Here is a 25,581-nt window from a genome sequence, read left to right on the forward strand (position 1 = left end):
TCCCCCCGCGCTCCGCCCCGCGCTCCCGCCCCTTTCCCTTCCCTTCCTTCCCTTCCTTCCTCCCTGCCTGCCTCCTCCTTCCTCGCTCCTCCTCCTCCTCCCGCAGCCGGCGGGCGGGCGGGCTCGGGGCGCGGCGCCGAGCGCTCCGGGCGCTCCCGCTCCCCTTTGTTCGCGGGGCCGATGGCGGCCGGGCCGGGCAGCGGCCCCGGGGCCCCCAGCGAGGCCGAAGCCGCCCACCTCTGCCGTAGCCTGGAGGTGGGCACCGTCATGACCCTCTTCTACTCGAAAAAGTCGCAACGACCCGAAAGGAAAACTTTCCAGGTGAAGCTGGAAACACGGCAGGTCACCTGGAGCCGCGGCTCCGAGAAGATCGAGGGAGCGGGTGAGTTGCGGGGGAGGAGGAGGAGGAGGAGGAGGAGGGGGAACGGCCGGGAAAAGCGGGCAGGAAGGGGAGGCAAAGGGCTCGGGTCCCTGCGGGAGATGGGTGCGGGGCAGCCCCGGCAGGAGCCGTCCCGGGGAACCGCCGCCGGCCGGCTCGGGAAGCGGCGTGAGGCTCGGTGGGGAGGACGGGGGGCAATGCAAACATCCCCCCCCAGCCTCCCTGTGCCCGGCATCTCCCCGCGCAGCCGCTCGGGGTGGCGGAGGAGGTGTCCGGTGCCCCTGCCCCGGGGATGCGCGGGCCGGGTACCGCCATGGCCACCTCCGGCGCCGCCTCCCAACTTTCTCCATCCCTCTTCGCTCTCAGACTTCCCCTGGGATAAAACGGGTGCCATTTCCTGGGTGCTGCCTCGGCGAACAGCACCTAAAAGCCGCGAGGAGCCTCAAAAGGAGGCAGGATTTGTTTGAGCCCTTTTTGGGGCTGCGTCTTAGGAGCAACAGATGAAACCCGAAGGGCAAAAAGCAGAAAAAAACCCCACAACCTAAAATCTTGTGACGTGCTTCTTCTCCTCTTCCCTTTGCCCCTGGGGTGAGGGGGAGCAGGGTCAGTGTAGGGCTGGGTCCTGCAAACCCAGTTGGTGGTGGTGGATGCAGCTCTGGGCAGAGCTGCTGGCTGGCTTGGGTTTCTCATCAGGGATGTGGACCTCTGGCCCCAGGAGGGCAGGGGAAAAGATGTGTAAGAACAATGAGTGGGAAACCACCAAGATGGGTGGGAAGGGGGAGAGAGCAGGGAGGCCCCGCACTGGGAAACTTTTAACCACGACCTCGGTTTCCTTGGTTTCTGTTATTTCTCTTAAATTACTTTTTCCACCCCCATGCACCCCAGGACAGTGTCTGAGTTTGGTGCTGGAGGCCAGGACGAGGGGACACGTGTGGAGGTGATGTGACATGAGTCCTGGTGCTGGCTTTGGCACTGTGGCATGTTCACACTGGCCTTCCCTGCCCTAAGGGATGCAACAGGGGCAGAGTGAGGCCATGGAGGGGTTGTCATCTCTCCTGGTCCAGGGTGGAAAGGTTGGATGCTGTTAATGTTGTTCGGAGGCTCAGGTGAAGGGCTGGAGATGATGGTCTCTGACAGGACCACAAAATGCTGGTGCTTCCAGTTTGAGGCTTAGCTTTGCTTGAAGACCTTTGGAGTCCTCTAGCTTCTGCCCAGTGGTTTACTCACTCTCCAGGCCAATCTGGGCCTTGGGCTCCAATAGCATCACCAGGATGTGAAGCTCCTCTGTACCTTCCCCAGGGTGGCCTCTTGGAGGTTTGAGGCAGGGGAAGAGGGAGAAGAGTGTGGTGTTCTGTTGGCCTTAAGTTGTTCTTAAATTAAGGCAAAGTGCCCATTTGTTTTGTTGGTTTCTGGCAGTGTCTGCAGACCACGTGGGTCTACAGTCCATGGTGGGCTGGAGGTCCCCACAGATGTCTACACAGGAGATTGTGGGCAGACCTAAGGAGGTGCTGCAGTCTTTGAAAGGCTGGGACCTTCACTTCAAGGAAATTCAGAGAACTTTAACTTCCATACCAAAACTGCGGCGGTAACAGTGATGATAAATTGTGTGGGGACTTCTGGTGCTATGCAGACAGCCAAGAGCAGGGTGATGGAAGCAGAGAGCATGTCCCAGGGACTGAGATGATCAATAAAGCCCACAGGTCTCTAGAGAAGGAAAAGCAAGAGTTGGGGAGCATGGGACAGCCAGGTCCCTCTTGTTCCTTTAAACATCACAGTGGGAAATGCCTTGGGGCTCCTCTGCTGCACCACAGGCAAGTTGGCCAACTGGTGGCAGTGGGCTCTGGGATCCCCACCACGTGCCTTCCAGTGTGTGTGGTGTTTGCACAGCGTGTGCAACCCTCCCAAGAGGCAAGATGGGCCATGCTGGAAGGAGGGGACATTACCCTGAAGAGGTGCTCTATCTTCAGCCCCATCTCTCTGGTGCTGGATGCTTTCTTGATGACCTCCCTCTGCACCCAAGCATCTCCCCCTGTCCTCGGTCCCCTCCTCTGGTGTCACCCAGCACCCTCAGCAGCACCCATCCTCTTGCCCTCTTCCTCGGCAGGGCTGAGGAGCAGAGCTTTGCTTCAGCACTTCCTGGACAGAAGCGTGGGAGCTCCAGGTGGAAATATCTGCTTGTGTACACAAACAGTGACTGTGTATCTAGGCAGGCGAGGCAAAGCCACGCCACCGGTGGCCAGCCATGCTCGGTTGTTGGCCAGCTTCCCTATTTTTATCTGGATATGTTTTTTTGGTGGAGAAAGGGTGCCTGGGAAAACTCAGATGTGTGACAGCTCCGCTTCACGTGGCAAACACACTGATGTGTTCCCCTCCTGGCTCGTTCCTCTCTAGAAGACCAGCCTTTACTGGCTCAGCATTTGTACAGCCACGGTGGGTACCAGAAGAAGAAGTGATCTGGAGTCAAGCTAATCAACTTTCAGTGCAGGGTATCTTTAGACATGAGGAATGACTGACCCAGTGAAGACAAGCCACACTGGTGTAGGAAGCAGGAGGCTGGGGTTGGCAGGAAGACTGGGGTTTGCTTTTCATGATGGTACTGGTTTGGCCCTGACTTGCAGTATGAGGGAGGTCATGAGCAGTGGAGAGCAGCCCTCTGTCAGGAGGTGAGATGTTCCTTCATGTGGGACAGCATCTTCACTGGACAATGTCTGGGGGACTACAGGTCAAATTACTGTGTTAATGGGCCAGTAATGAATGCTCTTGCATTTCTTGAGATACAGAGACAAGCAAAGAGCTTCAGAACCCCCTGAACACAAGTTAGTTGTCTAAGTAGGAGTGATCTTGGTTTTTTATCCATTTCAGAACAGGTGAGTATCCACAGCATGTCACATATGGAGGCCTCGGGCTCGGGACATGTCTGTGTAGATGACCATATCTTGGAGACGTATCTGTCTCCATGAACACCCCACCATGGAGGATCTGTGCTCTTTTCTCTGCACCTGGTGGGTTTTGCACAAATGAGATGTGTGTTTGTCCCAAGGAGGGATGGGCAGTGCTAGTGACCATTGCTGACCCTGCTGAAAAGAGCACAGTTGTTGCTACAGCTCAGGAATCCTCCTGCTGCGTGGTAGGCAGTGTGTGAGGGGACAGAGGGGATGGTTGGCTTGTGTCTGGGTGGTCTTGGGCACGTGGGCTAAAGCTGTGGTGTGCTGGGAGGAGAGGGCTTCTGGGCACAGTCAGTCATTGTTCCTCTGCACGATGCTGCTCGTTTCAGAGCTTTGACATCACTGGTTGATGTTGTGGAGCTGCTGCCTCCGCAGGATCTGTGGGTGCTTGTCTGCCAGTACTTCTGATCTCTTCTGTACTCAGGGTGGTTGCAATAGTCAGTCAGTTGTTTGCCTTCACCTTCATGAAAAGCCCTGTTTTGGTGGTGCTTGGCTTTCTGGTGGGTGCTGACCTGGAGCTGAGAGGGGAGCAGACCTGAGCAGGCTCCAGGTCACCCCATGGCTAGAGAGGAGCATGCCTAGAGGAAGGTCCAGGGAAACCCCTGTCCTTGGTACCTTTGGTGCCTCAGCAGGAGTGGGGTGTCAGTCTGACAGCTTCTCCCTGGCCCAACAGGCATGTGGCTGCCAGCTCTGTTGGCCACACTGCTTGTGATGGGACACCTTTTATTTCCAGTTACTCACTGAAGTGAACAGGACCTGAGCTGGCCTCTGGCAGGAGCTCTTGGCACGAAGGGACGAAGCCCTCAGTGCTGAGGTTGGACCAGAGAGATGCTGCCTGGGCAGCAGCTTGTGTTGGGTGACATCACCACGTGTGCCGTAGATCTACAGGCAACCGGCTGGCCTTGTTGGCCACCATCAAACACCCAGCCTTGCTTTCCTTCTGCCCACCAGCCAGGAGGTGTTGGGGTTGTGGTAGGTGGGTACTGAGAGGAGGGGGAGCTCTTGCTGGTGGGACAGCTCTTGCTGGTGGGACAGCATTTTGTGACCCCGTGTGAAGGGTGACCTTGTGTGCTGACTGTCAGCACGTGTCCCCCCTGCTCCCACTGCCAGCCCAGACTGGGCAGAGGGCAGAACTGGGGCTCCAGCCAGCGGGGCTCCTAGATGAAGAACCTCTCCTCTTGGAAAAGACCCATCTCCTGGTCTTCATTAAGCTCTTCAGCTTGTGCTGGGGCTCTCAGGGAGCAGGATCTGAAGAGAAGGGAGGAGGGGAAGAGTTGTCTGTGTGGGGGAAAGATTTTGCTTTGAGAAGTGGTCACTTCCATCTCCTGTACTTAAAACTGGAACTGTGCAACATGCAATCCTGGTTTGGGAAATAAAAAAAGGAATTTTGTTTTGAATTTTCAATTAATACTTGTTTTTATCCAGAAAGGTTTCAGCCAGCTCTAATTCCCAACGCCTTGCTTCTTGCTCGTCAGCTCTGCAGAGGGCCTGGCTGTTAGGATGGGAAGAGCTCTAATAATTTTCTATTCTTTTTGTTAATCACCCAAAGCAAAGCAGAGCTAATCCCTCGAGTCCCTTTTCTTTTATGGATTTATTTAAAAAAAAAAAAAAAAACCAACTTCCTGTGTTACGTAATTTCTTTTAAATATAAAAGGGTCCTGCATTCATAACTTCATATGCTGGGGGTGATAGGCCAGCTTCTAATTGGTCTGTTTGCCTTGAAACAAGTCAGAAAATTCAGAGTTTGCTCAGAGAGTGAGCTGAAAATTTGGAGCAGATGTTTGTTTTATAGGAGAAAGAGAGGAGGGGGGAAAGCCACCTCTAAACCCTGGTTGCATTCTTGCTTTCCGTGAAACGAGCTCAGCCTCGTGGAGGTGGAGAAAAGCTGTTGCTTGTTTAAAAGAAAAGGCAGGGACTGTAAAATATTAATACAGAGTGACTCTGGTTTGTGCTCACCTCGTGCTTTCTAACTACCTGCCTCTTCTGCTAGTCCATACCACAGAGCGTTTTATTTTGGGGTTTTATTTATTTATCATCTTTTTTACCCCATCTGAGTAAGATGAAGGGCTTGGAGCTCTTGAGAAGTGAGCAAGTCAGAAGTGGCTTTCAGGGATAAACTAACTTAAGGGTCAGATCCCCTTGGGCACCCATGGGTCCCCCCCTGCTCCCACACCCTTGGCTGCAGGATGTGGCCCCTCAGGGCTGGGAGGCACAGGAATTTCAGGTGTGGGAAGGTGGGAGTGTGGCTTGTGACCACTGTACTGGTTAAAGCTGCCCCTGTTGAAGCTCTGCTGTGGGAGTTTCTTGAGTGAAGTGTTTTTTTGTGTCTTTGCTAGTCTCCTTCCTGCTTACCAAGATATTTCTGCTAAACTGGGCAAAGTGAACGAGCTCTACTCTGCCCTCACCTCCAAGCTGAAACAGCCTCTACCCTCTCTTTACATCCCTTTGTCATCTCCTTTCTCTTCTCAGTAGCATCTTCCAGGAGGAGCAGGTTAGAAGACCCCTATTCATGCAGTAGACATGTCACAAATTACCTCCTCCTTTGGCATCTCAGAAGCTTCTCTGCAACTTAGAGAGCAGTTAGAGGTTAGCCAGCTGGGAAACCTGGGCAACCTGCACCCATGCTGTCCATCCAGCTGGTTCCTTCTTGTGCCAGTCAGCCATGTGGACAGTATTGGCTTAGGAGTTTTGAGGCCACTAATTAAAACATGCTGGAGAGGTTTTGTGTAGGATTGGACCGATTGCTTCTTGTCTGCACCGAGGGCCTGAGTGCTCCAGGTTTTTCAGGGCAGAAACAGTGTGGCTTGGCTTTCTCCCTGCCTGCAGGCAGCAGCTTTGGCTGGACACCACCTGTGGTGAGAGGAGCATCTGAGCAAGCTGGATTGAGCATCTGGCTTTGCAGAGGAGCACCTTGTTTGCTCAGGGCTGTCACCTCCCATCTCCTGGAGTTTTGTCACAGGATTTCATACAGGACTTTTAACGTGCCCCATCTCCGAGCTGGGCCAGCAGTTGCCCAACCCAATCTGTGATCTTGTTACTGCTCTTTGTTTTAGCTCCCAGGCCTGCACAGCAGGGGCAGCTGCTCTTATCAGCAAAGCATTTGCTGGGCTCTGTTATCTAATCGTGGTGGTGTGTCCTGCCAGCATCCCCAAGACCCACAGGCAGTGAGCAGTGCCCGTCCCCTGTCCCTCCCCAAGCAGGCACCTGACCTGCTGCATATCTTGCAGATTGCAGGTGGAGGAGGAGAGGCTTGCCCTCCGCCTCAGGAGGAGGCTGGGGGACAGTCAGTGCTGAAGTCCCCATCCCTGAGCAGTGCTAAGGTCCCTGTCCCCAAGCACTGTGTGTGGTACATCAGGCCTGACCACCGAGCTGCCCAGGGGTGAGGCCTGGGGGCAGAGCAGAGGCTGTGAGCTCCGTTTCATTTTTGTGACCCTGAGAACTGGGACACTGGTCTTTGGTTGGGACCTCCCCCTCCAGAGAGTGCTGGGCCTGATGTGTCTCCTGGGAATTGACACAGGTGGCACCACTGCCCCATGATGGGCAGTCTGGCTGGGATGTTACACTTGCCAATGCTTGGGATGGAGGTGGAGCTCCATGAGTACAAGTGCACAGCTGAGACTGCCCTGTAATTTAGGCTACATCACACAAGCCTCTGCTTGTGTCCTGCCCTGACCAGCTGCAGCAGCTCAGCCTGGTTTTGGTGACTTGTGAAGCTCTGGAAGCAGAGGACATTTGATTGTGTGGCCATCTCCTCAGTGGGATCCCACTGGGCTTAGTGCTGCAAACGGTTTGTGCTGAGCATCTCACCCAGGCTATGAAACTGGCTGGCAGGAGCTGTGAGGCTTCTTCCTGGTGAGCTTGCTGTTGAGCATGGTGACTGCCAGTCCTGCATGGTGACTGCCAGTCCTGCGTGGCTGCAGAAATGCAGCAGGACCACTCTGCTGGTGGGCCACAGCTCTTGAGACAAAGGGGCCAACAGTGATAGTCCTTAATGGGAGGTCAGCAAAAAGCTGGGCTGGAGATTTGGGTTTGGAGGTGCGTGAGCCATCTTTTTTGGAGACGGGTGGCCTGGCTGGGGCTGCAGCCAGCCCCGGTGCTGTGTCCCTGTTCCCAAACTGCTGCAGGTTTGGTAGGACCTGGTGTAAAGCACCCGAGGAAGGAGGGGTGCGGGGAGCACAGGAAGAGCTTGCAGCACGTGGTGAGGGGGTGTGGGGCTTCACACAAAACCCCCGTGCAGCTCCGAGCCTAAACTGTCATCTGAGCACGGTTATGTGATAAAAGGAGATGTTTGAAGGCAGTGGAGAATGCTTTTTTTTTTTTTTTTAGCTCTTCTGGTGTGCTCTGAGGTTTAAGGGCCTCAGAAATCAGAGGGGCTTCAATTTTTAGGTCATTACAGCACTTTTGATAATTTACCCCCTGCTTCTCCCCTCTTCCCCTTGGCCTTGGAGAGTGGGTGGTGGGAGATGATGCTGAAGTGGAGCTACTGGAAGGATGTCTATCTCGAGAGAGAGGAAAGGAGGGTTTGTGTGTTCATTGGACACCTGCAGCTGTATGGAGAAAAAGACTTGGTATCTGGCAGCCAGGGATGCTCGCAGAAACCTGTGGCAGTCCCAGCAAACACCAGTGAGGCTTGTGAGCTCCCTTGGTCACAGTGCTGGCTGCTGCTGGCTGCCTCCGGTCCATGTCACATACAAGATGGGTTTCATATCTATCTTGCACATCCTCTGTGCAGTGACTGTATCCTGCCCTGCATGGGGGGTGATCTCAGGGCTTTTCCTCTGCCCCGACGTCCCTGTCCATCTGTTCCTACCAGGGGTTTTACATCAGGCAGTGGCAGAAGGGTGTCCCAGACCAGGGAGACCCCTCAGGAGAGGGACATGGTGACAGTGGCCATTCCTGAAGGGACTCCACAGTGCTGGAGAAAGCTTCCCTTCAAAATGGTTTTACTCTTTAAGTTCTGAGGATTTTCATCTTGCACAAAGAGCTGTTTTACATGGGGAAAGCTTTTTTACATTGATTCACATGAGAAGCTTCCTAATTTCTGAGAATTTTCTGCCTTTCTGAAGATCCTCCAGCACTTGGAGCTGCAGGCAGGGCTGTCTGCTTCTGCCTGATGGCTGGGCAGGGCTTGTCCCTCCTGTCCCAGCTCTCCTTATCTTCGGGCACCTTGCTGCCTCTTGCTGTATCCCTGTCACGTATCATACACCTCAGTATGTCAGACAGTGGGAGGACACGTGATTGTGCTCACGTAGAGCACCTAAAAAGCAACAGGCCAAGGGTTGGACTCTCTAGCAGAAGATGGCAGCTGGAAATCTGTAGCAGTCAGCAGAGCTTTATGACCCTGAGAGCCCCTACTCTGGAAAGCCTTGGTTTGCCTTATTCCTCTAGCTTCAAATCCCATTCCTCAGGAGCTGGATGCATGGTCACCCTGCTGTGGTCCATCCCATTGTTCTGCCAGGGCTGTGGCACCTGGAGGGATGGGTGCAGGAGGGCTACCATGCTCTTGGTGGCATGCAGAGATGCTGTGACTGCTCTGCTGCCTCCTGACACCATGCCCTGCTCCAATGTGGTGCTGTCCTGCTCTCCATCTCTTCTGGAGGTCCCCTGACTCGCTCTGTGGTGCACCTTGCTCCTCTCGTGCTGGGCTTGCGCTGTGCAGGGCCCCATCCTGCTCCACGCAAGCATCTATCTGGGTGAGGCCTGGATTGGCCAGGGTTGGAAGTCATTGTCACCTAGAGGGGATGTCGAGGAAGGCTGTTGTGGCAGGCTGTGCTGTGGGGGTGATGGGTAGAGCAGCTGCTTGAGAGTCTTTTTCCTGTTTACTTGCTCCCAGAAGTGCCGGGTGATGTGGTAATTAAAGGACATCCCTCCTGTGTGTGCCGGTGAGTCCTTCATCCCTCCTCAGTCCCCGGCCCCAGGACGTCCAAAAGGACTTTAACCCCCTTGGCATCCTGCCCTGTAAATCTGCGCCCCATAAATCTGCTTTCCAGCTGGTGGAGAGGTGGGGGCTGGCTCGGGTTGTTTGCAGAGTGTTAGGAGCTGTCTGACGTGGTCCTTCTCGGCGGGAGCGAAGGGCAAAGCTCTTGTCCTGGGCTGCATCAGAGCAGAAGCAAAACCAGAACCTGTGGCCTCATCTGTCCCAGCTACTGTGCTTGGCTGCCTCTGCCAGTGCCTGTCCCATGGGCATCACTCATCCAGCTCTGGTGACGCTGGCCAGGATCCCGGGTACTTTGGACACCCACCTCTCCTTCAAGCTCGTCCTTGTCCTGCTAATCCCTGCCAGCTCACAGCCCTCCTCAACTTCAGAGGACCAAAAACCTGTCCTGGGTCCCAGAGCGGTGCTGGGTTCCCCAGGCTTGCTGGGAAGACAGGAGTTGGCTCTGCTGGGACACAGCTTGGCTCTCCATCCCAGCAAAGCAGCAGAAATTGTTTATCATGGTGGCTGGAAGGGACTCGTGTGGAGAGTCTGAGGAGGAGGTGACACGAGGAGGGGACACGAGGAGCCTCAGCTACTCCCTGTGTTATCGGTGGAGATGGTAGAGCCCTCTGGGGCCTCTCCTGCAGATAAGGGCACACAGGGGAACTAGGGGAGGGCTCACATCTGGAAATCACATCTGTGCTTTAGTGAACGCTCAGTCCTTGATGTCTCAAAACAGCTTTTGAGTTGAGCCTGGTGGGGGAAGAGGTCAGGCTGTTGTGGTGACCTGAAATGGCTCAGCAGCAGATGGAATCCTTATCCCGTTCTTCACTTCCCAGCTTCACCCTGACTCTGAAGAGCTCAAGCCCTGGCAGGGACAGGAACGAGACACCTCCCAGCTTCCCATGCAGTGTCCTGACCAGCAGTCAGTCAGCTTTGCTGTTAAATCGCTGTCACGGAAACTTCATTGCATCAGATGAAAACTGAGTCATGGCATCTGAACATCACTGTGACAAATCTTTCCTGTCCTTCAGTTTTCACTACTCTCCTTTGTACCCCATGCTGGGGACAGTGTGTGGTCACTCTTGACTCCCATTTTCTTTGTGCCAGGGCATTAATTTCTTGGCATGAAAGAGTCAAGAAGGCTCCTAGGTTGGGTGCATAAGTCCCCAAAGAGTTCCAAGGAGAGCTTGCTGTTGTTGGACACTCAGGTTCTCCAAGCCACCTCTGCCAGGGCTTTCTCATTGGCCCTTCCAAGCTTCTGGCTGTGAGCTGTGCCTCTGACTGCCTTGTGCACTCAGGAACCCCTGGATTGCCATGTCTGCCTTTCTTTCCTGCTTGTTTTTTTGCCAGGCTGCTTGGTCCTGTCCCCTTCCAGGATGCTGGCAGTGGGTAGGAGTCCAGCTGGCTGAGAGTCTGGGGATGTCAGTGACCCTGTGAGCTCAAGGAGAGGCATTCAGTGAGTTGCACAGAAGTCCTCCCTGTTGGAACCTCTGATGTGGGACACCTGCACAGGGAGCAGCTTCCTCCAGCATCTCACCCCCTTCCATGCTGAGGCTCCATGCTGTGTTGGGTGGCCCCATCGATCCATCCCTGCCCTCTGTGGTACCTCTCCCTTCTCCTTAGTGCTGCATGTCCCCCAGGAGGGAGGGAGAGCAGGAGAGGCAGGCTGGAGGAGCTGTGCTGGCAGATCTGAAGTTTCCCCCACCCTCTCTCCATTTCGTTCTGCTCCTGCAAGGCCATTACAGTTCTCACCCAGACAGGGCTGAGGGCTTGGAAATTTTGGTGCCGTGCTGGAAAAAGGTCACCTTGTGGGTGGCTTATGGAGCCATCCCTTGGCAGGCTGTATGTCCAGAAGCACCAGTGTTGGGCTTCCCCTTTCCAGATGAGTCAGTGGAAGCTTGTGCCTCTCAAACAGACCAGGCTGATGACTGAAGGGTGGCTCTTCAGGCTGCCACCAGCTTTATTTCATCTAGGGAAGGGACACGGACTTCTTCAGAGCAGTGTCTGTGCAAGCCAGACGTGAGGCTTACCCTACCTGGGGTAGCCCTGCTTGTATTTGGGGTGGAAACGTGCTCCTTTGTTCTGCATGGAGAGGGTGCAACAAGTCCAGGGCTCTGGTGGGTGCCAGCCTTGCCTGTGGGAGTGGATACAGTCAGCAGCCCTGGGTGCTAAGCACAATCCAGAAACCCTGGTCCAAAACCCCATGGCTTGCTGTGCTGGGCTGTGAGCAGAGGCTGTGGTGGCAGCATCCTGCTCTGCTCACTCAGGGAGCTTTGGTTTTTCAGCTTGTCTTTTCTTGCAGCTGAGAGCGAGCAGGAGATGTGCTGACGACAGAGGCTGGGCAGCTGCCAGCACAGCTACCTCTGCTTGTAGCACTGGGAGGATGTTTGTCAGCTCCTGAAAGCCACCTGCATGAGGCTAAAGCTGCTGGAACACCAAGGTCTGGGTCAGCCTGGGCAGGGGCCCACGGTGCCCTGGGGGAGCAGGGTGATGTGTGGGCAGGGCTTTGCCTCCCTGCTCCACCCTGTAACGTGGGTACCTGCGGTGGAGGAGGGAAGGTTGGTTTCTCACCTCCTCTTCTCCAACCCGCAGAGCGATGCAGCTGCGTAGCATCTCCTAATCTCCCTGCACATCTCCTCTAGTTTCCTCTGCAGTTGATAAGGATTTGGGGGGAGACAGGGGAGGGGAGGAACTGGAGCTCAGAAGCCACAGGACACATGGCCCAGAGGCAGCGGTAGCCGGAGGCACGGGCAGGAAACACGAGTGCCCACAGGACAGACCCAGGAGCAGCCAGCGTGCCCCTCTGTGCCCCAGGGGGCTGCACGGAGCTCCCAGGGCAGTGTTGAAGCTCCCTGCCAAATCCTCCTGCTCCACGCTGATTGACAGAGATTGCTGGGAGGCGAGCCAGGTCTGAGTTGGGATTGTTGCTAGTCCCAGTCATCCTGCCTAACTGGGAGCTCCCCATCATCCCATCTCCAGCCCGCTGAGCTGGAGAAATATCTTTACCTGTGTCTTCTCCTGAGGCAGAAGAACTGGCATGTTGCAGCAACAGGAGCCATGGGACCCTCCCTAGGACAGTAGTGGGGGTGAGAGAGCTTTTTACAGGGGTTTTGGGGCCTCACTAAAAGGGCAGCCTGGCCACTTTTAGTTCATAAAGAGTGAAGGATCTTCTGGAGCACAGGGCGCTGCTGGGCTGATGTTTTTGTTGGCCCCCATGGATGCCTCAGCCATGCCTCCTGCCCTCTGAGACGTAGTAAGGTCAAATGAGAGGCTGGTTTCTTGTTGTCCTGTCTGGATAAGCCATCTGTTAATGGCATGAGATTGTCCTTTGGAAACCTGAGAGCTGCTGCACAGCCACGCTGGTGGCAGGGCTGGCAGCGAGGAGGAGGCAGTAACCCCATCGCTGCGTCTGTGCAGGGGTGTGCAGCTCACCCTGACACCTTCTGCCTCAGTCTCCTCTGTTAAGGGAAGGTTGAGCCATCAGCCTTGTGCTAATGAGAGACGTGTGGCTCTTCCCTCTGATACATGTTTCTCATGGGCTGGGGTTAGGGCTCTGCTTCTTGAGGAGGGGGTATGAAGTGCAGGACCCCAGCTGGTCTGTTCGCTGTGGCTGCAACGTGACTCTCGTGAAAGCTGCTGTGATTTTTTTGCAGCCAAATTCAGGCTCAGGTAGTTACTGCCTGCCCAATTCCTCCAGTGTCCCCAGTGGATGTGGGGATGGGCCTGTGCAGGGATAAAAGCTTGCCAGGAGCTTTGCAGGCAGAAGGGGCCTGATAAATAGCCAAGGGCTGGGGCTGCAGCCTGCGGGGTGCTGATGGCTCTGGCCCCTGGCCAGCAAAGCACTTAGTGCACGCTCAACAGTTCCCCTGAAATCATGGGGGATTTTTGGTTGGTTTGTTTTTTTTTTTGTCTGAGTGGTGTTGGGTTGCAGTCAGCAAACCTGAAGGGCTGAAGGGGTGCAGAGCAGCCCCAGGCTGGGCAGGGATGCTCACGGGGTGATAGAGCAGGGGATGAACCCCAGCAAGAGGAGGTTGGCCGCAGTTCTCCTCCAGCTCCTGGTACCTAGTGCAGGCCTGAATATCCATTTCAGGGGGCATCCACTGAAATATTAAGAGGCAGTTGGCACAACTTTATTCCCCAAGCTGTTGCATAATAGATTTCTCTTATTTTTACTCGCATGCACATGAGTCATGTCTTTTTTTTCCTGGGGACCTGACCGTCCTGTGCCCCTTCCACTGATGGGAAGCCTAGGGATGACCACAGGGGTGTGCTCAGTGGGATCCACAATGTTAAATAGCAGGAAATAGTTGGTTTTGGTTTTGTGTTTTGTTTTGTATTTTAAAAATCACCTCCTTTTCTTTGCCAGAGTGAGTAGCTTGGATGTTTTCCTTTGGCCCTGGGGCAGGATCAGGCTGTGTCAGGCAGCTGAGGACAAGCAGGGCTGGGAGTGACCGTGAGGCTGTCACTGCACCGTATGTCCCCAGGGAGACACACTGCTCTGAGCAATGCTTGTTGAAGAGGGTGGGTGTTTGGTTTTGGAGGCTGTCCCAACAAATCCATCCTGGAAGGTAATCTGGGCTAAACCTTCTTTCTGTCAGCTTTTTTTTTTTTTTTGCAAAAACCCTTTGGAGGTGGAGATTTTGCAACCCTTGGAGCCCATTCCAGGGTGTCCTTATCCTTACACATTACAACACCCACTCCATCAGCAGTTAAATGAGGCTTGGACCAAGTTTTGGTTTTAAATGACTTGAAGGGTGGATCTGATTTTCATGTAACCAGAAGGTAATTTACTTTTTGTTTGATTTTTTTGCTTAAATAATGTGGGGGGTGGATCTGGGGTCAGATTTTCTTTCTGATGCAACCCACTCCTGCTGAGGGGAAGGCTCTTTGCCCAGAAATGTGACCATGTTCTATTTTATTTCTTTTCAAGTGCTGGAGGCAAATTGAGGGCCTTGGTTGTAGGCTGGGGGGAAGTTCTGGAGGCACAACCTGTTTGCATGGCCATGGCATGGCTCCTTGTGCAACGTGGAACCATGTGAGGAGCTCAGAGTGTCTCGGGGCTGGAGGGGCTTTTCCTGCCTCCTTCCCAGAGCTTCTCCTGGCTCACCCGCCTGGGAGGGCTGGAGGATGGCCAGGCTGCTCCAGGCCCCTCATCTCATCTGCTGCTCATCTCTCTCTGCTTGCTGCTTGTCCCTGCTCTGAGATGTCTCAGCCCTGCCAGACTGCAGCAGGGTTTATATTCCAGCTTCCCCTTGCCTCTGCCATTGCTGTGGCACCAAGTTCTTCCACCTCTTGCCACTGTCCATGTTGGATGAAGACCAGGTCCTTCCTTCTGCAGAGGCTGCTGCCTACCATGGCATGGTCTGGGAGAGGACAGCCTGGGGAGGATTAAATGGGTACTTATCATTGAAGGGTTCATCCTGGATGACCCAGCCCTTGTTCTCTGCCCAGGCATGCACAGGACCTGTGGTGCTGGGACCCCACCAGGTGCTCATCCCTGTGTCTTTGACTCAGCAAGGACCCAAGGTGCAGAGCCATGGTGGGACACGTGGGGAGCTGTCACAGAGCTCACACCACCACTCACCTGAGGGTTTTGAGGGTGGTAGAGCAGTGGTCAGATGTCATTTCCAGTGTGTGCTCTGCAGTTCTTCATTCATCGCACTCATGGACAAACTCTGCTGTGCTTCCAGCTTGCCTCTGCAAGGTTGGAAGGGGCCTTTAAAGGTTGTCTAGTTCAGCCCCCTCCTGCAGTGCTCAGGGACCTTTTGACTAGATCAGGTTGTTCAGAGCCTCGTCAAGCCTGACCTTGAGCACTTCCAGGGATGGGGCCTGCACCACCTCTGGGCAACACGTTCCAGTGCTTCATGACCCTCATAGTAAGGAACTTCCTGATATCCAGTCTAAATTTACCCTGCTCTAGGTTGTGCAGTGCTCAGCCAGGCTGCACAATTCACCTGGAGCAGTGGGTCCTGGCTGTGGCTGTGCAAAGCTGGGGTCACCCGTGGGAGCTGCAGCACCTCATGGAGCTGACATGGGCACAATCAGCAAGAGAAAACCTTACCAAGACCTTCATCTCTCCTTTCCCTGCACACGGAGGCTGCCAGAGGGATGCTGGAGGGAGGACTTGGGGTGAGATGGAGGCAGGTGCTGGTGCATTTTGGCACTTGTTTGGTGGGGATGGTGGCGTTTGTGCTTGCTGTGCTTCCTGCTGAGAGTCATTTCCTTCCACACTGCAAAGGGGCCAGGGAGGTGTTTGAGTGGGTAGAGACCTCGGGGTTCAAGAGGCTGATCATCTGCTGCTCTGTGGCAAGAAGAGGGCTGCACAAACCAAACCCTAACCCACCTTCTCCTTGGCACACCCAGGCATGTCTGGGAGGATGAGAGAGATGAGCAAGCAGCTGCAGGCACGTGTGGGCTGGAGGTTCTTGCCCTGCTCCCTTTGGGTGCATGATCCTCACAGGGGCTGCCCTTCACCCGAGGAATTCCCTGCGTGCCTCTGCCTTTGACACCTGCCTGGCTTGCTCCAGGGCTCTCTGCATTCTGTGGATTTTAGGTATGCAGTTTCTAACCATAGTTCTGCCTTACTCCTGGCTTAGTAGCCTTCCGTGCTCCGTGCAGGGTGTAGTTAGCAGACTGGTGTCCCAGAGCAGAGACCAACCTCTTCCAGCATGATGCACAGGGAGGACGTTCACACTTCAGCATCTTCCTTCAGTAGCTACTAGCATGAAAACCCAGCTGCCAGTTCTTTCCCATTGCCTTGGTCAAGCCCTGCCATCCTTCAAAGGCAGGGTTAGTCTTCAGCCCTGCTGTGCATGTCCTGGATGCAAAGACCTTAACTCTGATACAGTTTTTTGAGGGTGAAAATGACCTGCTGTGTCACCAAGGATGTGAGCACGTGGGCAGGTTATGGCAGGGCATGCTGATGTTTGAACTTCCAGCCAGCTCATTTCTAAAGAGTAGGTGATGCCTTAAAAAGTCACAGTGTTGTCCATTCTAGGGAGCTTGTCTGTCCTCCCTTTGCCACCCTGAAGAAGGACATGGAGATCCTGGAGTGAGTCCAGAGGAGGCCACAAAGATGATCCAAGAGCTGGAGCAACTCTGCTCTGGAGACAGGCTAGGAGAGTTGGGGTGTTCAGCCTGGAGAAGAGGAGGCTCTGGGGAGACCTTAGAGCACCTTCCAGTGCCTGAAGGGGCTCCAGGAAAGCTGGGGAGGGACTTTTTACAAGGGCTTGTAGTGAGAGGACAAGGGGGAATGGATTAAAACTGGAAGAGGGAAGATTCAGGTTAGAAATTAAGAAGAAATTCTTTAGTGTGAGAAGGATGGTAAAACACTAGAGCAGGTGGCCAGGGAATTTGTGGATGCCCTGGAAGTGTTCAAGGCCAGGTTGGATGGGGCTCTGAGCAACCTGATCTAGTGGGAAACGTCACTGCCCATGCCGGGGGGTTGGATCTAGACGAAGAGGATCTTAAAGGTCCCTTCCAACTCAAACCATTCTATGATTCTTGTGCTCTCACCCCAACTTGATGAGTTTGGGAGGCTAATTGCAGTCATTAGTTTGGAAACATCCTGTGTCAGGCCATGAGCAGGCTGCCATTGTCCCCAGATGCACACCCAGGGTGCTGCACAGCTTAACCTGCCGGGAGAGGGTCCCACATTGCTTCTGTAGAGTTTACAAGTCTCCTGAAGCCAAGCCCTGCCTTGCCCTGGTGTTTCTGTGGAGCCAGCATCATCCCTCATGGTGCAGTTGGCTGCTGCTGTGGGTGATGAGCAGGGAACGTTTCTGTCTAGTTTGAAACTGCAGTAAATAGAACTGAAAGGCGAGTCAATCCACAGTGAGTGTAGCAAGTGGAGTTGAATTGGGATGAATTACATGCCAGGTTTGCAGAAATCTCTGTCGTGCATTGCTCAGAAGCATCATCTGCTTTGGAAACGTGACTCAGAAATGTCGTTACTTCATTCCCCTGAGCATGTAAGAAACTATTTTTCCAGGAAGCAAAGGTTGTTGGGTTTGGGTTTTTTGGTGTTTTGTTGTTGTTTTTTTTCTTGTTGCTGTTACTGTTTCTCTTTGTTTTATGGCAAGGAGTCCTTTCCCAGTATTTCCTCTGGGGAGGGAGCCTCTGTGATGCTCCCTTACCAGAGTCTCTTCAGCTCCTTCTCCTCACTTGAGTTTTAATGTTCTAGAGCTCTGGTCTCCTCTTCAGCCTGTGCCATCAGCAGTGGCAGGAGAGGACTGGGAGGCTGCTGTGATGGTCACTTGTGGCCTGAATGCAGAGAGTTCCTCTGCAAGGCACCATGTCCAGCACCTGCCCGCTGTCCTCAGACAGCTCTGCCTAGCCTGGGAGCAGCCATCCCAGCCCTGCTTCCCAGCACAGCCAGGGAAAAGCAGGTTGCTCTTCAGAGCCTGGTACCCCCCATGCCATAGGCACGCCTGGGTCTGCCATCACGTGGTAATCCAGCTCTTCACATAACTAAAACTGATTTATCCATGCCCTACCTTCTCCTCCACCTTCATGGGAATTTCAGAGTTATTCACTGAACCCCCCTTTTCTTTTCCCTTCCTCCTAGTGGATATTCGTGAAATCAAAGAGATTCGCCCAGGGAAGAACTCGCGGGACTTTGACCGGTACCAGGAGGATCCGTGTTTCCGGCTGGACCAGTCTCACTGCTTCGTTGTCCTCTATGGCACAGAATTCCGGCTGAAGACTCTCAGCTTGCAAGGTAAAGCACTCGTGGTCCTGGGGCTGTGCCAGGGTAGGGTTGTGGACAGGCACCTCATCACCACAGGACCCAAACTTCCAAACGTCACCCTGGGTAGATGCTCCTTCTACCCTAGCAAGGTGTCCTTGGAAGAAGATGACACTGGTTCCCTGAAGGGTAGACATTCAACCCCTAGTTAAGTCAATTAATTTGCCTGGTAAACCCAAAAGTTGGGTGAACTGAAGCCACTAGTTCAAATGTGTGCTTGAAAGCCAGTATTTTATCTCAGCCTGCCATCTTGGTGTTCATCAGCTTCCTGGTGCTAACTGGCCCCACAAGAGAAGAAGTAAAATCTCCCTCCCTCCTGCTTTGCAGTTCTGAGCAAGGAAATGGTGGTGGTGGCAAATGGCAACACACAAAGCCTGAGTCCCTCTGAGGTGTCAGAGGGGCTTGGAGCACCCAGCTTTATGTTTTGCTATTGGAAGAGGGGAGGTTTGTGCTGTTGAGTCTGCTGTTCAGATGAGGGACAGGTTCATAATCCCTGGCTGCAGATCAGCTGACTGATGGTGTCTCTCCTGCTACCAGGACAGTCTTGTGTCTTGTTGAAACCCACGCAGAGGAGCACGGGTGGAGACCGTCATGCCAGCTCCTTAAGATCCATGGCAAATCAGCCTTCTGGCTAATGCTGGGAGACACAGGGACAGAGACAGCTCTTCTGCCCTCAAAAGGATGGAGGTGCAGGCAGGGAGGTTACAGAGGAGCTGGCACACATTCCCAAGCAAGTGCTGGCCTGTCACCCAGGCCAAGCAGAGCATTACTGCTTGGGAACTGAAGGGAGGAGAGAGTGTGACATGCTGGGACAAGGAGTCTAGCCATCCATGGACATCCCATGAGAGTAGGAGGTCTGGGTTGGTGATCAGCTTCTGTGTCCCTTCCTCCCATTTCTCCTGTGCTTTTCCCACAGCCACTTCCGAGGACGAGGTCAATATGTGGATCAAGGGACTGAACTGGCTGGTGGCAGATACCCTAAGGGCTCCCACCCCCCTGCAGATTGAAAGGTGAGGAACTTGTCCTTGTCCTGCACTTGTTGTTTGTTTTGTTTTGTTTTGTTTTTTTCCCTTTTCTGTCACTTTTGGACAGAGAAAGGTGAGCACAGTGACAACATCTCATCCCTTTCTGCACTGTGCTGACCTGCCATTCCTGCCTCCACACCCCAGAGGCTTCATCCCATTGCCCTGCTGTGCTACATCACTTAGGGCCAGAGTTTGGTCTCATCTGCATGCAGGGAAATGGAGCTTTACCACCAACAGATGCTTTTGTGCATGCCCAGCCTGGATTCCTTGTAGCAATTCAGTGAGGAGACACGTAGAAGAGAATATAGTTGGTCTTTTTGGTCTTACTTGTGCACTCACTTTCAGGCAGAGACAGTTCTGAAGGGGGCCAGGTTGTCTGCAGGAGAAGAGGGTCGGCTGCCTTTGGCAGGGGAGCAGAGCCGAGGAGGGCTGTGGGAGTGGGTGGTGTGACATTCAGCATCTTCCAGAGACAGGAGCAAAGCAAAGGGGCTGGTTGAGGAGCTGGGGCTCAGTGTGTGTGTTTGTGCCTTTCCCTTCCAGGTGGCTCCGGAAGCAGTTCTACTCACTGGACCGCAACCGGGAGGACAGGTGAGGAGGGACAAACCCCCCGTGCACAGGAGGGTGTGAGCTGGAGAGGTTCACCTTTGCTTTGAAACCCCAGCCTTTGCTTTGCATGTTGGTTTTCTTCTTGGGTTCTTTAGGTTTTTAATTTTTCCAAATTTCCCAAGAACCTTAAGTCCCAGTACTTCCCTGGCAGATTTTCACTGAATTAAAAAAAAAACACCACATCCAAAAATTGTTTTGTTTCTCTGCCCTATTTCCTAGATGTTTAGACCCAGCAACATCTTTAGACCCCATAGCTGTGAAACACCTTCACCCCCAGCTGCCATCACCTGAGGAAGCAGATACCAGTGAGCCAACAAGTAGCTGTGGCCACCCTGTCAGAGCTGAACTGGGTTGTGTTTGTTACTCTCCACCCTGTTTGGTTTATTCTTCTGCTCTGAGGTCCATCCAGGAGGATTGTTGGATCATCCCACTGCTTGGCCTCTAGGCTGGTGGGCTGCAGCAGGGCCAGTGCTCGTGGGGTTCTTGGGTGAATGCTCAGTGATGTCCTGGTAGATGAAATGTCACTCTTGGACCCATTGTGAGGAGATTAGGGAGGGGAATTGGGTTATGATCCATCATGAGGAGATAAGGGAAGGGGTGTTACCCTGTTGAGGAGCTGAGTTCTACCACACTCAGCTTTCTGCTGCTGCTGCCATCACCTGCTTTCCCCAGCTACCTGCTGGCTGCATCTTCCCTTCCCCAGGTGCTGTTATTTGCTTCCTTCTGTGTTACTTCTCCTTTCAGGCAGGCAGACAGCCCTGCTGCCAGACAGCTGGGGGTTAAATTTAACCTATTTACCTCTTGGAGCCTAGCAGGAGGGGAAATCCCACTGCACTGGACATTTTTCCCTTGACAATGATTTATATTGTGGTGTGGTGAGAGCCCCGTTTGGGTCCCTGGGGATTTTGAGGAGGAGGAGGAGAATGAAACCCTCATGGAGGCAGCAAGGGAAGGAAGAGGAGCCTTTAATCTGTTACATCTGCTCTGCATATGCCAGACAACTTTCAGACCCAGGCCTGAGTTTTATACAGGGTGTACTGGTTTGCAGTGGTGACTGGGTGCAGTATTTCCTACTTGGAGAGCACTGAGGCTGGTGCAGGGGTGGCTGCATGGGGGGGTTGGAGGATGAATGCAGGAGAAATGGGAAAAAAATGGTCCTTTTTTTCATCTGGTTATACAATAAAACGGATGAAAAGGCATCTGGACAGGACAGAAGAGATTGCATGTGTAGATTTGTCTGCCTGAGGCATGGTCAGCAGAGCTGAAAGCCAGCCTGTTGCATCTCTCTTGTTGTTTTTCTTAGTATCATCTTTTTATTAGCATTTAGAATTAAGCAGCAAAATACAAGATATTCCTTGCCTCCCCAAGGGGAGAGGTTTCGATGCAAACCACCTAACTAGAAGAGCTGTTCCTCCAGCCCAGGCAGTTGAAGGAGCAAAATGGCATTAGAGGGGAACACGGAAAGATTTTTGGATCTTCCCATTTTACAACCATCCCGTGTGTTTTCTGCAAAGTAGAGGCAGCCCTTCTGGGGCAGGTACATCCCTTGGGTGGAATCTTTGTCCCTGTGAGGCATTTCTGCATTAACTTTGCTGTTGCTGGGCTCTTTGCTTTTGCTTCTCAGCCTGGAAATGAGCTTGAAAAGGGAACAGCAAGTTGTGTTTTCTTAAAAAACATTTCTTTCACAAACCATCCTTGGTCCTTTCCAGAACAGGCAGGTTTTTGGCAGCTGAAGAAATTATTCCCCACGTTCCTGTACCCCACGCTCACCCTGCACCCAGTCTTCCTGCTCCAGTTCCCTTTCTGCCTTCTCCCAGCTGGGTGCCTGTGCATACCTCCCAGCACGCCCGCAGATGTTGGCTGTTTTCACTGGCTGCTGGACCTTTGGGTATTTGTTTTTCCAAGGGAGGTTAGGTGGAAAGAGAAGGATAACAGGATGCTGGGGTTTTTTTTCCTAACTGCTGCAGAGGAGACTGTTTCACCTCTGGCCAGGAGAGCTGCCCACGGCTTGGAGCAGAGGAGGCCAAGGTGGGGGAATGTTTTCATCCCCTGGGAGAGGGCTGGCTCTGTCATTTGGCCTGTTTGTCATGAAACCTTAAAAAACTTCCATGGAAGAAATTAGTTTGTTTATTTGATTTTTACTTTCTACTCTCAAAATACTACCAAGCTGTTTATCAGAGTTCTCCAACACTTCAGCGTTATTAATAAACACACAGTAAATAAAACCCTCCCATACTCCATCCTCCCACTGAAGCAGAGAGGGAAGTGCTGGTCATAACTTTTACAGGGTTTGCTCTCATCTTCCCTGGTGCTGTCACATCCATGAGCAGTGTTGTGGTCCAGCACCTCCCTGTGAAACCTCCCAGCATCCCCAGAGCTGGGCTCTGGCTCCAGCAGGTTTCCAGCCTGATGTCTGCAGCCCCTCAGCATCCTTTTCCAAAAGCTTTTTTGCTGTCTCAACCTCTCACCAAGGGGTGATTGCTGCTGGGTAGCCTTGGGGACTCTGGTTGTCCCAACAGGGGACCCATAAGACGTGCTGCAACCTGTGGTCCTTGATGCATGAGGGCATTTCTCATGAGCCACTGTTGCACTCCTGGCTGGCTCTCCAACACATCACCTCATTTTCCTGTCACCCAGGACCCTATAGCTGGGATCCCCCTGCCCCTGGGTTGCACAGCACCCTGCATGTACTTCTCCTGCTAGGGAGCTGGAGGTGCAGGGGAAGATGCTGATGCTGAGAGCTTGTTTCTGGCTCTGTAGCTCATACAGTGGGAGGGAAGCAGAGACTGGTGCCATTTGCCTCCTTCTCTTACTCCTGTCCTGCCAGCAAGCGGCAGGACACTGCCTGCTTGGTCCCTGGGCACTGCACAGGAGCCAGGCCAGGTTCTGCTCCATCTGTGCATGCACCCCACAGCTCTCAGCCAGAGACAAGGGCTCTCTGTGTCCCTCTGGCTGCAGCAGCCCTGGTCTCTGCAGCGCCTGACACTGGCAGTTTTTCCTTCTCCTTGGGGCTTCCTCCATCCCTCCTCATTTCTCTGTCGTTTGAGATCATCCCATTTCCAGGGGAGGGTGTAAAAGGGATGTGGTTCATACTGTCGCTGGGCATTACTGTAGATGGCAGCGTGGTCCTGCATGGGACATGTTCCCTGGCATGTTTATATTTGCTTCCCAAAGCCTTGAGTGTTCCCAGGGTCAGCCCTGCCCAATGTTTTCCAGGATGGGGGAGCATCCCACAGGGTCCTGGGCTCCCACTTGCTAAGTGGGGGACAAAAGCAGCATCTGTGATTCCCGGGGTGGACTGACAGGACTTGCTTTTAAGGCAAGAGCTGCCAGAAAATGATTGCACATGGTCCTCTTGGCTTCTAAAACTGTGCAGATGGGAGACACCCGTAGCTTCTTCTTGCTGCAGGGCTGTTGCCCCATGGGGGGATGACACTGGAGCAGGCAGGGGTGGCCCAGTGCTCCTTGCTGCCTGTTCTTGCCTCCCTCAGGTTGGCACCAGAGCCTTCCCTGGTCCGGGAACTGGCACGTTTGGTGTGAGGAACCTTGGGGCAGGATGGTTGTGCTGGCTGCCCTGTGCCAGTGGTGTGTGTTGCAGGGGCTGGGGGAGCACAGCTGGGCACAATGGGGCAGCTCCCTGCCTGTGGCTAGACTCTGGAAGTGGCCTTTTTCCTCTCTTTAGGATAAAATTAGCAGCATCTAAACAGCTTGCAGAGCCTGCCCTCCAGCTCCCTGTGCAGGCCAAGGAGTGGCTTTGGGAAGGGATTTGGTCTCCCAGCATCCATTTTGGGGCACAGGTGCTTGAAAAATGTGTCTCCCCGGCTGTTCCCATAAAGCAGGAGGCAACATGTGCCTGTTGCAGCATCAGTTCAAGTGGGATGAGGGTGCTGGGACTTGCCCTGCAGTGTCAGGAGCTCGCAGGAGCAGTGTTTGCAGTTCCCATTGGGATGCAAGCACCTCTCTCTGCTTCTCACATGCAGCATAGATGCAGAGTTCATCGGGGTGGAAAATGTTCCGTTCTGCCTTTGCTCCCAACCCTGGCATCCTTCTAGGGTCACACATCCATCCTCGTGTGTCACAGCCCATGACCCTCAGTGCCTGGGGTGTCTCCATCCCAGGTGAGACTCCTCCATCCCAGACCTGCTGAATGTGTTTCCCCTCTTTTCCCTGCTGAGCCAGGATCTCTGCCAAGGATCTGAAGAACATGTTGTCTCAGGTCAACTACCGGGTCCCCAACATGAGGTTCCTGCGGGAGAGACTCACGGTGAGTGTGTGACCCCTCCACTCCTCTCATTCAGGCTGGGGACCCCCTGCAGCCTGTTGCCTGCTTTGAGCCAAGCCTGGTGGTGGTTCAACTCCCACCCCACGTTTGCATATTGCAACAGCTCCCAGCCTTTCCCGGGAGGGCCCCCACCCACGGTGGTGACTGAAGAGGTGCCAGCTCCCACTGGCTGCCACACCCCAGCCCCTTTGTGGCCAGCACCCTCTCCTCACCCCACCCTGCATCCCCCGTGCCTCACATTGCTCCTGGTCTGGGGCTTTGCCCTGGTGGGGGAGAGTGCAAGAGGACAGGCAGTGAGGAGATGTCCTGCATCCCGGGTCCTGCATCCCAGGTCCTGCATCCCAGGTCCTGCAACCCACTGCAGACCCAGGAACGAAGGGTCATCTGGTGGTGACCAGCTGTTCCCACCAGCACTGCACCCTGAGGCCAAGGAGCAGAGTATCCAAAGGAGAGGACACAGTTCATGTCTTGCGGTTTCCAGACACTTCGGGCGCTCTTTGCAAACAAAAATTGGAATGATCATTCAGTAACTATTCAAGTGAAGGACGACACTTTTTAATCAGCACTGTGATGTCTTTATGTGGATGAGCCTGGGGAGTCATGTACCTTGGTTTAGGATGTGCCTCTGTCCTGGGCACTACGGGGTCCCACCAGCCCCAGCAGAGATAGGCAAAGTCTGGCCAGGTTTTGCCCTTTTTCTCCTCCTTTTCCCGTGGGAATTCTGGTGGGAGATCAGACTCCTCAGGCTCTGCAGAGTTGCCTGTGGCCCCAATAAAAACTCTGGGTTGTTGGTGGTTTTTTTTTGTTCCAGGACGTGGAGCAGAGGAACGGGGACATCACGTACGGGCAGTTTGCACAGCTCTACCGCAGCCTGATGTTCAGTGCCCAGAAAATGGTAAGAGCTGAATTCTCCAGGGCCAAGAAGGGGAGGGAGAGACCATAGTTGTGAGTGGGCATTCCCTCTTGAATTGCCTTTTTAACCCCGCTGCCCGCAGCTGATAGCTCTTGTCTCCTCCCTCTGGGCCAGGGATGAGAGGGAGTAAAGCAGTTACTGCTTTAGGCTGGTTAGCAGGGTGCTGCTGGGGCTGGGGGAGGTGCTGAGTGAGCCATGGCAGGAGGAAAGCAGAGCTGCACAGCCCTGGTTTGTTGTCTCCTTGGTCAGCTTGTGCTTTCACGTATTCTGGGGAGATTGGAGATTAAGTGCAAAACTAATGCTTGTGTTTCTTCTTTTGCAGATGGATGTCCCATTCCTAGAAAGGTGGATAATTCTTGGTGTTTGCTGGGAGAAAGGGCTGTTTGCTTTTGTTCTCTAATGTGTTTTGGTGCCTGCAGCAGCATGCTGGGGAGGAGGGATGCTGCACACCTCTTGCTTGCCACTGTGCTGCTTGTGTTCTGCTCTGAATAACCATCTTTGCTGTAGACACTTCAGTTCAAGTCAGTGAGGGCTCATTTCCTCCCAGACAGCCCATTGTGACCCAGCTCAGTTCAGCCACCTCCAAAACAGTCTGAAATAATCAGACTTTGAGCCATCCCCATGGTTGGTAAGGATGCCAGGGGCTCTGCAGGCTGAGCACAGTGCCCTCCCATCTGGCTCCCCTCCAGACAGTGCCTGTGGTGCCACTGCCAGCTCTGCCCTTCCCTGCCCTGGGCACATCCTGGCTGTGGTGAAAAGAGCTTG

The 25,581-nt window shown here is 53.8% G+C and overlaps 1 protein-coding gene across 2 annotated transcripts in view; it reads left to right on the forward strand.

Moving 5' to 3' along the window:
- Window positions 1-143: 143 nt before the first annotated feature.
- The window catches only part of PLCG1 (phospholipase C gamma 1), a 42,288-nt gene continuing 16,850 nt past the window's right edge, over window positions 144-25,581 (forward strand). For both annotated transcript variants that reach the window (XM_051632785.1, XM_051632786.1), the window contains exons 1-7: window positions 144-382; window positions 17,811-17,963; window positions 18,907-19,000; window positions 19,556-19,603; window positions 23,801-23,885; window positions 24,715-24,798; window positions 25,139-25,161. In XM_051632785.1, the coding sequence (XP_051488745.1) occupies window positions 181-382; window positions 17,811-17,963; window positions 18,907-19,000; window positions 19,556-19,603; window positions 23,801-23,885; window positions 24,715-24,798; window positions 25,139-25,161 (689 nt within the window). In that variant the 5' untranslated portion in view covers window positions 144-180. The remainder of the gene's footprint in view (window positions 383-17,810; window positions 17,964-18,906; window positions 19,001-19,555; window positions 19,604-23,800; window positions 23,886-24,714; window positions 24,799-25,138; window positions 25,162-25,581) is intronic.

Source organism: Apus apus, chromosome 15 (genome assembly GCF_020740795.1).
Source record: "Apus apus isolate bApuApu2 chromosome 15, bApuApu2.pri.cur, whole genome shotgun sequence".
NCBI lineage: Eukaryota > Metazoa > Chordata > Aves > Apodiformes > Apodidae > Apus > Apus apus.